The sequence below is a fragment of the Sceloporus occidentalis genome, unplaced genomic scaffold, assembly GCF_023333645.1.
Source record: "Sceloporus occidentalis isolate IW3139 unplaced genomic scaffold, rSceOcc1.0.p SCAF_249, whole genome shotgun sequence".
In the NCBI taxonomy this organism is placed as follows: Eukaryota; Metazoa; Chordata; class Lepidosauria; order Squamata; family Phrynosomatidae; genus Sceloporus; species Sceloporus occidentalis.
This window is the reverse complement of record NW_028317229.1, coordinates 124,203-134,527: the sequence shown is the minus strand read 5'-3', so window position 1 is coordinate 134,527 and position 10,325 is coordinate 124,203. Positions and strand designations below refer to the sequence as shown.

Genomic DNA, 10,325 nt, shown 5'->3' with positions numbered 1-10,325 from the left:
TGGGGATGTTGGCCAACAGCGGATCTGCTCATTGAAATAAATGTATCGACTTTATGCAACAAAAATGGAATTCGGGGATTTCTTCCGCATCGTGGTTGTTGGTGGAGTCTTTACAGAAGGAATAAATGGGGAAACTAGACGGGGGCCGAATGGGTCTGATCCGCCAGCAAATTCTATGGTTTCATCTTTGATGAATACAATGTATCTCTTTGCACACATTTTGTATCATTATTGTGGCAAAAGCTTTTCGTGCCGTTAGTGCCACGATCTGCTCGTTAATGAAAGTGGAAGTCACCTTCAAGTTGCCTGCTGTTCTTCACGCAGTCGAGGACCAGCCCTCGGTACACGGACGGTTTGTTGGCCAGCATGTCAGCCGCGTCCAGATTCAGCGCGTTTTCAGTTTGTGGATTAGAGAGGAGGACCTGCGGTGCGAGAAGGTGGCCAATGTCGGATTAAAGGATGGTAACATGGTCTCCGAGATAAACAGAGGAACAAATATTAGTTCTTGGGACCGTGGGACAGTGACATTTACTGTATTAAAAGGAAACAATCCAACCGCGAATCCAGCCGCTGATAACTCAGGGGTGAACAGCAGGGCCGGGGATTTAACCCTTGCCCGGCACTTTAAGGCCAGCAGCCACTAAATGATGTAGGTGAAGATATGTGAAGATTAGAGATGGCGGCTGCGACCAACCTGGATGGCCAATAAAATGCTACTCATCGTATAGCGCGGGTTCCATTCTTCCGGGTTATCGAGAAAGTCCATGCATGGTCTTCCAGTAGATGGATCCACTGCGGGAAGAGACACATCGTGTTATTAGCACAGAAGGGCAATAAAACCCTACAAAAGCATCCCAAGTGGAGATTTCTGATCGATGATTCCTATTTACAAGATCAGTGATACATAGTCATACTTTATATGTGGAGTGCCGGATTATTTCATGGTAATGCCCGAGGAGTTAAGGGAAAAAAGTGTGGCGGGTTTATAGTAACTCTTCTTCTGCGTATGTCCCAAAACTCACAATTTTCAAGGGACAGTAACTGAAGTTATCAACAGTTTGGGAGATATTTTGTTTAATGTTAAATGGGAGACTAGTTCCACCTCCAGGACGTTGAGATGAGTCGGACTCCCCGACTAATGAAAGTCTATGGAGGAAGGACTTCATTAGCATTGCCATAAAGCATCAGCCCAGTGCTGCGTAAAGGCTCTATATGTTGAATAAGCCCTAATCTGCAACTTTAAGTATCAGTAAGTACAGAACAAGAAGGGGATACTCTCTAGGCTCATATAATAACAGACTGCAGCAGTTTCTTATATGGCACTCTCTGTATCTATCCCGGACGTTAAGAATTGATTATACTTTAATGTCGAACAGCATATGGACGTTTGCGTAAAATTTCCCAGGGGGGGGCAAAGTATTAGCCGTGTTCGAGGGGTGGAGGGGAGGCAGAATAGGGAGTGTCGCCCCTTGCCGCCTTCTGCTGACACCCCGTGGAGCTGGAATTGTTAAATATTATTCAGATCTTGTAAATAATATCAGGGAGCATGGATTTGTCTTTGATAAATTACTCAGCGCTGTCCAAACGAGCATCAAGTATGAAATATGTGATTTCCCCTCCGAGGGATGAGCTAATAGCGTGTAACAGAATGAGATCACATCGCACTTTGGAAGGAAGACAAGGTTCAGATCATTCTGGATGGACGACCAAAACAGGCTTATTATACAGAAACATAGAAATATCAATAAAATTAGTGCAATTATTTTAAAAGGATTTTTTAATTTGTTTTGGATTTTTTTTAATGATCTAAATCTGATGAATTTTAGTCCTTGGGTTGTTTTCTTAAATTTCTACAAAATATTCTCATGCTGCATCTGCATCCAATTACACCCCGAATGGTAGCTTATTCTATGACATCATATAGATGACAATTACATCATAGATGTTTATTCTAGAAGTAACATTTTGGGCTTCACCCTTTCAGTGCCAGAGCAATGGGGGACTTTTGTGCTTTTTGACGCAGCGTTATAGTTATATATATAATATATAACATATACACACACATATATATATATATATATATATATATATATATAGATATGTAATTTTTTAATATTTAAGGGAAGTTATAACTAAAATACAAGTTCTTCCTTTCTGTAAGAAAAAAAATAAAAAAATAAAAATATATATATAAGTGTACATTTTAAATGGTTTTTTTTGTATTTTTTCATGGTAGAGATGGGGAAATATTTGCAGGTGCTCATTAGTACTGAGAATGCAACAGGAAGTGAAGACCGTGCGGAAAATATTCCACTTACTCAGCTGAATCAAACACTTTTATAACTAAATGCAGCATTAGAAACATAATTTCTAGTTCTGGCGAATAACCAATCCCTTCCCAGAAAAAAATCTTTAATCAAGTAAACTTTGGGCTCATTCATTTTCGTCGGGAACACTTAATTGTCACGTGGCATAAAAGCGTGTCATGTAAGCAAAATCTCACATAGTTACATAGTACATAAGGTTATAAAAAGTCCTAAGTCCATCAAGTTCAACCCTTCCACCTAACCTTCCTACTCCTGATCCAAAAGAGTTCACAATGAAATGATAAAATCGCAAAATAAACAAATAGATATTTTTTTAAAATATATTTTAAATAAGGAAATAATTAAACTTTAGGCACTTGCCACATAGAGATTAACGTTAGTCATGTGACTGCCCCGCTACACAAAACCAGATCAGATCATCTGAACATTATTATTTAAATAGTTATTATATTTTTTTTTTAAAGAAAATTAGAAAAGGGACACTATTCTGAGCAGTATCTTACCATTTGGATGAAAAGGGATGGTATTAAATCTGACGGCTGGAGGAACGTGGTTGTACGTCTCCGTGTATTTTAGGGAGAGTTTGAGAAATGCCCCTGTATTTATAAAAAAAAAAGTTGTTTTTTTTTAAATTGTAAAATGAAAGTCAATTTCAATTGCAAAGATTCAGACCCGTTTGGCCCCCGCCTAGTCGCCCGTTTCTCCTGCTGTAAAGACTCAAACCTTAATCAGTCGTTGGTCTCGTCTTAGATTCAGGAGCCGTGTGTCTATCCCATGCATGTTTAATACCCTCACTGTATTACCCTCTACCACTTCTGCTGGGAGGCTGATCCACTTATCTACAACCATCTCAGCAAAGTAAATCTTCCTTACTTTCCATTTAAGCCCCTGACCCTCTATTCTTAGATCACGACCTCTTGTTCATCATAGCATTCTTTATTGCTATATAAGATTGTAACACATTCTTGCACACCAATTATTCGGAGGTCTTAAAAAAGAGGGACACCAATTTAGGAAAAAAAAAAAGATCAGAAAGATTTAAGTCTAAAAGAGGTATACTTGGTATATTAACTACTCTGGATTGAAAATCGGTCATGCAGTCACTATGTGGAGTTTAGTGAATATCCCTATAAAATGATTATTTGATACCAAGGTGCAAAGGTCAGGGAGATTTAAAAACCAAAGGATTCCGTGGGTTTGCATTTCTTTACCACTAGGTGGCAGCACTGAGGTCAATCAGCCAATGCAGAGCAAGTGCAGCGAGTAATTATTATTATTATTATTATATTTATTTATATAGCGCCAACAATTCCCGCAGCGCTTCTTACAGAACTGACCGACTAAGACGAGCCGATACGTTAGGTGGAGGGGGTCCGGCTCTTACATTTTTGTGTTGGCACAGACAGCCCCTTACAGGTCGGTGCACCGCTGGTTAATACCCACCTTCCCAGAGCGAGTCCTTCAGACCGTGGACCTCGGCAATCCATTCTAACAAATTATCAGTTCTTGGAGTGGCAGAGATGCCCTGAAACACAAATTCCGCACGTTACAAACCCCTTCCACATACAAAAACCCAAAAACTGTGTAAACCCAGCTGCCCCAATACAATCAGGGTTTGCCCCGGGATTTTTACCCCTAGCTCAGATTCTCAGGGCTTTTAAGTCTCAAGGTCTCTGGAGCCGGCTTCTTTATTTTTCCCTCTGATTTAATGATATCTAAGCATCCTGATTGGGGCTTTTCTCACACTTGAAATCCCTGCTTGAATACAGCTGACTCCATTCAGAATACCTTTGCCTCCTAAGTCCCGGTCTCCACAAGGAAAGTTATTACCACCGTGTGGCTGCAGCCATTAGTAAGCCGCTGCAATAGGATCTGTGTGATGGGCTATTAAAGGGTTAATATTCTCGAAGGGGTCAAGGAATTTTGTCCGCCACCTGCCTACGATGTAAATATCCCTGAGTTATAACAGGCGCCGGCCGCGGTATTCTGAGCGCTCTTATCGCACGTTAGAAATAAAGCAGATATTGTTAGAATGCAGCGATATCACAGCGTTAACTATGACATCATTAATAAAACTTATTTCAGCATAAGAATGAAGGATTGCTTTTAACGACCTGTCACTTTAAATCCCATGAGGTCAGTTAAAAACCTGTTTTCTATATAAGGTCACTTTTCTTTAAAAATAAGGAGAGGGTGCGAAAATCAACTTATTTATAAGTTAGAAAATGAAACTTCCTTCTCCATTAGCTCCACCCCCCAGCTGCCGCTACTGAAACCAGGAAGCATTCGCCAGTACACTTCCTGCACATGCTCAGTAGCGCAGTGGGAGCCACGTTTCCCATTGAAATCAACCAATCTTAAGTTTAGCCTAATATCAGTGTCCAGAGAGCATGCATGTGATTGGCTGCTGCTACTCCTATTGATTTCAGTGGAAGTTCCGTTCATCTCCCATTGGCTAGCTCTAGTGAGCGTGTGCAGGAAGTGTACCGATGAACGCTCGCTGCCTTCAGCAGAGGCAGATGAGGGAGGAGCTACATGAGACCAAAGTCTGATAATAAATGGATTTAATGTGAAAACAGGACTGGAGTGGCCTTTAGCCCGGGTCCAGGGTCTATGGCGAGGTCCGGACAGGCAGATAGCAGGAAAAGTTATCCTTTTCTCGGTCATGGAGATAACGGAGAGACCGGCAACGGGAAAAATGTAGGGAAAACAATGAAATATTCAGAGCACAGGGCCCTCCATCTATGGTCTCCATTTAATAGCAGCTCCAGAACGTTCCCGACGGCTTTCTAAGAAGCCGAGAACGTTTTTTTTTTTCATGGAATCCTGTTTTTCAGTCCTGCATTTACTGTTCAAGATGCAACGGGAATAAGATTTTTCAGTATTAACCGATCTGAGCCCTTTTTGTTCCTTTTTCCGACGTATTAGCGGAGTATAATCCGAATCCGCGATAAACTGATTGGTGTAATTTGGTGGAATGCGGTATATTTATTCCCGGTATTCTGCGTCTCCGGGAGGAGCAGTAATCGGAACACAAACGTTGTTTTTTTTTTTTCTTGGAAATTATGTAATTACTGAAGAAGCAAACGATTGAAGACCCTCGACGGGCGACGCTAAATACTCACATAGATCCTGCTTTCCTTTAACTCCTCGTATTCCTTCTCCAGTAATAAATAGGATCTTGAATGCATGGTACGGAGGTCCTCATTCGCCGTCTGGAAAGGTGGAATTGGGAGAAGTAAGCGAGGGAATGTTTATTTCCCGGAGATATACCAGTTGGTATGGTCCAAAAGGTCCTCTGGATTATGACTGAGATGTCTGAGAACTTCCTGGGGCTCGAACCCCCGCAGCACTCCAACTACCGGAAAGGGAGAGCGGCCGAGTTAAGGAGGTGGGGTTTGCCCCGATGCACTTGAAATAAGGGGGGGTGGGCAGAGAAACCTAGAACCTGTCAGCAGATCGGCCCCATCCGGCCCCCGTCTAGTCGCCCGTTTCTCCTGCTGTAACGACTCAAACCTTAATCAGTCGTTGGTCTCGTCTTAGATTCAGGAGCCGTATGTCTATCCCATGCATGTTTAATCCCCTCACTGTATTACCCTCTACCACTCCTGCTGGGAGGCTGTTCTACTTATCTACCATTCTCACGGTATAACATGCAGGACGGTCTCGATGCTCCAGCCGCGGATGACCTACCGTTTGCACGCGTTTGTAATTACTGAGCGTAACGCACGATGTTACAGGAGGCCATTGTCGATGTATCAGACTGCCGGCGTGTACCCATTCGCAAGCGTTGTCTGTTGTTACAATGTTTCAGTTGCTATGGCAACTGACAGCCTCATGGGGAGGGGCCACGGAAATACACTAGCAGTTTAAAGAGACAAACCGCCAAACACTTATTTAAGGTGGTCTTTTTAAAGGTGCAGCGTCGCATTTTTGAGTTGCAGGTATTTAGTGAAAAAGCAATGAGATGCAGCTGGTATGCATGGTGCTGATCCCATGACCGGGGCCCACAGGAGGGCCCCTAACTTTGCTAAGGGCCCTAGAAATCATTTTCAAGTGCCTTCCAACCACTCACATTCTGCTTATTCCCCATCATGTTGTATATTGCAGCGTGCGGTACAGCACTGTGCATACTGGCTGCACCCTCCCTGTATACTAAATCATTTAGCAGATACGGGGCGGCACAGAGGTCTAGAATAAGGCTGTACGTAAGATACGTTTCATTATATCTATGACTCTGTTGTATTTAAAAAGCGCCAACACAGTCTGCAGCGCTGTACCATGGCTAATACAGACAAGACCCTGACCGTAAGAGCTTACAATCAAAAATGGGTTTCTATTGATTCTTCTTTTAAGGAACAAAAAAATGTTTTCCTCAAGTTTTTAATTTTTGCATTTTTTTTCTTTCTCCAGCTGCCACAGGTAAGAAGCATCCACATTAACCCTTTAAAGGTGCCGTTCCACTGACTGCTGAATTGACAACGATCGGTTGTCACCATAGAAGATGTAAAACCTTCTTAAAAGTTAGTTTTTTTGCTTTTTTTTATTCCATGAAATCTCCAGAGGAAAGTAAAAAACAAACAAACATATGGGACTGCTAACATTTAACCCTTTAACAGACCAAGTGGACGGCATCTCTAAAGCACAATAAACTAACCCCAACCATCCATCCCAAATCCTCTCCTGATTAAAGCAGCCGGGGCTCCTTCCTACAAAGGGAAATCAAATCACTTTATTTTCTTATTTTCTGGAAATCCAAGCCTTTAACCCCATGTTGTCCGGGCAAAGAGCACATTCAAAATTTACGTGGGGAACATTTAATCGTCATGTGACACAAAAGCAGGCTATGATAGGATGTTGCCATAGACGCTGTAAGACCTATTTAAAAGTTTCTGGGTTTTTTTTCCAATTAAACCTTAAGAGGAAAGAAGAATATTGTAGATCTGCTAACATTTAACCCCTTAATGTACCCACACTACCCCCTATCACTATTCCCAACTCCCATCCTGATTGAAGCAGACATCAAATTGCTTTATTCTCGCTCTGCAAGCCATTAACCCCATGTTGTATGGGCGAGGGGCGCACGGAAATGAACGGCCAATCATATTTTGTCCACATTTGGAGATAATTCCGATTTTTTACTTCCAGCCCCAGATGCTTTTGATATTTTTTTTTTATTTATTTTTTTTTTTTTAAACGTTTAACGTCGTTGATCTGGGGCTGTTTGATGTGAATTTCCCATCTGAGCCCCCTCTGTTTTTAATAACGGAATAAAAGAAGGGATATCGTGGCGGAGCGATAAAGAACTGGAGTTTAATATGAAATGATCCAATGGGGAATGAGGCCCGGCCGGGAAATGCTCTAAATATTATGGAATGCGAGGCTCAAACATTCCCTCCTTGAAAGTAATTGGAAGTGATGCCTAAAAGCGGACAGCTTGTCAGAACTGATACAGTTCCCAATAATTTATTCCTCCCCAGCGGTGTAACATTATATCAGTGTATAAATGTATTTTACTAATGGAGCAACGGGATACCTTTGGTTCCAGCTGAGTCTAATGGTTTCTTAGGAGGCTCGGAGTGTTGGGAGTGATAGTCTGGAGCACCTAAGGACGTTCGTTCTGGTTTTGAATGCGTACAGCCTGGAAGAGCGAAGGGAGACAGGATAGAATAGACCAAAGAAGGTCCGATGAATAAAGAAGAGCGCTGGGGCTAGAGGGCATGATTACAGGGTCAGATTAGAGGGTCAGAGGCTCAGATGTAATGTAAGGAAGATTTGCTGTACTCAGAAGGTGGTAGATAAGTAGAACGGCCTCCCAGCAGAAGTGGTAGAGGCTAATACAGTGAGGGGATTAAAACATGCATGGGATAGGCATATGGATCCTGAGAAACCGGAGACTAGACGGGGGCCGAATGGGGCCGATCTGCCTGCAGGTAGAAACATGCTATAAAAAATATAATTTTTCTCCCAAATATCTGCATTGAATTTATAGGTTCTGCATTCCCCTGCACGCCGCGTCTCTTCGTACGCCGTATAAATGCAGGTATTCTCCGACACATACATTCACCTATTGTAGTATTTGGCTGGATTTCTAAATTTTTTATATATATATATATTTTATTTTTTTTTAAACCAAAGCAGGTAATAAAATAAAAGGTGTTGCATGTAACCTGGCGTTCTATCCCTCCGGCCCCCCGGTCCGCTGCGAATGAATAGCCTGCGAGCCGACACTTTCCTGTGAGAAGCGAGTCCTTTCTGCGTTCGATTTTTCTGGTTCCAAAAAAATGATTTTAATGAATATGGATAAATCTTTCCCAACACACGAGTCTGTATTCCTTATGACCCCCCCCCCCCGCTCCTCGTAGCATCTTATCCAAATTTCCTTCAAAAGGTAAAAGTTTGGAGCCTTCAGCCAAGATTTTCCTGAACGTTCCTATTCATTGGCGGGAATGTTAGAGGCGAGCGGACCGCAGGCTGACGCTTAATATTTTGCAACACGGTTAGTATAAATATTATTAGTTAAAAAAAATATATAAAAGTAAACCTAACACACACCCCCCCATCATGCTGTACGCTAAGCACACGTACTTTATGATGACATCATATTTAATAGAAAAAAGACACGTATTGGGGTTTGTTTACTATACAGGTTTTCTCGCTACATTTGGCGACCTTTAATAAGCCTTTTTTAATGGAAAATGCTGTTCATGCATCGCGGGTCGCACGCAAAGCTTTAATTATGTGGAGGAGGAAACTCTTTGCGTCTGCTCGCTTATTAAATGGGTTCACGTGGAAAAATGAAGCAAATCATGTTTTTCTTGAATCTTTCCATTCATTTTAAGGTCTGTGTAAGGGAAGTGCTGCCCTCACCCGCTCTCTGATGTCACAAGTTATGCGATGTGAACATGAGGCCAGAGAGTATTATACTGAACGCGGGTTTGGGTCCCTACATTATTATTATTATTATTATTATTAAATATTATTACTATTACTATTATTATTATTATTTGTATTATTACTATTATTAGTATTATTAAATATTATTACTATTATTATTATTATTTGTATTATTATTGTTATTACTATTACTTTTATTATTACTATTATTATTACTAGCATATATGCCCGGCACAAAATGATTGCACTTTTCTCATTTTCTTATCCCTCTACCCACTCTTTCTTCTCTATCCCTATTTTTACTCTTTCTTCTCTCCCCTTTTCTTCTTTCTCCCCTTTTCTCTCCTTTTTTTTCTTCTCTCTTTCTTGTCTCTTTCTTTCCGTTTCTTGTCTATCCCAATCTTTCTTTTCTCTTGCCTCTTCTCCCTTCCCTCTCTATTCTCACTCACCCTTTTCTCTTCTCGTCCTGCTCTCCTTACTATGCTTCTCTTTCTTCCTCTTTATATTTTCTTACCCCCTCTGCTTTACTTCTTACCTTCTTCACTTTTTTTGTATTTGCCTCCTCATCTCTCCACCTTGTTTTTTCTTCTCTTGATCCAAAGAGAAATCCAATTGCCTTTTGGCGTCAAGAAGGATTTTTTCCCCCCTGATGGCAGAATTTGAAGTAGCTTAATTAGGGTGTTTTTGCCTTCTTTTGGATCAAGAATAAGAAGATTGGGTGGAAAGGTTGAACTTGATGGACTTGGGTCTTTTTTTAACCTTATGAACTATGTAACCATGTAACTATGTAACCATGTAACTATGTAACCATGTAATTGTAACCATGTAACCACGTAACTGTAACCATGTAACCATGTAACTGTAAATATGTAACCATGTAACTATGCCCCCCAACCCACTCTACACACACCACTATCTGGCAGCCCCAACCCACCCTCCCCGCACGCAGCATCAGGCTCTTTACTTCACCCAACTCTTCATTTGATGCCATTTTCCTTTAAACCTTACTGAAATCCAGATTTTTTTATATATATAAATGTAATATAAAGCTGGTTTATTAATGAAGTGTCCTGTTTCATAACAAAAAAGGGAAAAACAAAA

General features: G+C 41.2%; 1 protein-coding gene across 1 annotated transcript; it reads right to left on the bottom strand.

Annotated features, from left to right (window-relative positions):
• Window positions 1–275: 275 nt before the first annotated feature.
• LOC149276038 (ubiquitin-conjugating enzyme E2 U-like) lies at window positions 276–5,518 on the bottom strand. The gene is made up of 5 exons (XM_089503970.1): window positions 5,453–5,518; window positions 3,771–3,852; window positions 2,831–2,923; window positions 695–792; window positions 276–422 (listed from the first exon to the last, which is right to left on the bottom strand). The coding sequence occupies exons 1-5, from the start codon at window positions 5,516–5,518 to the stop codon at window positions 276–278; spliced, it is 486 nt and encodes a 161-aa protein (XP_089360096.1).
• Between the last annotated feature and the right edge of the window lie 4,807 nt (window positions 5,519–10,325).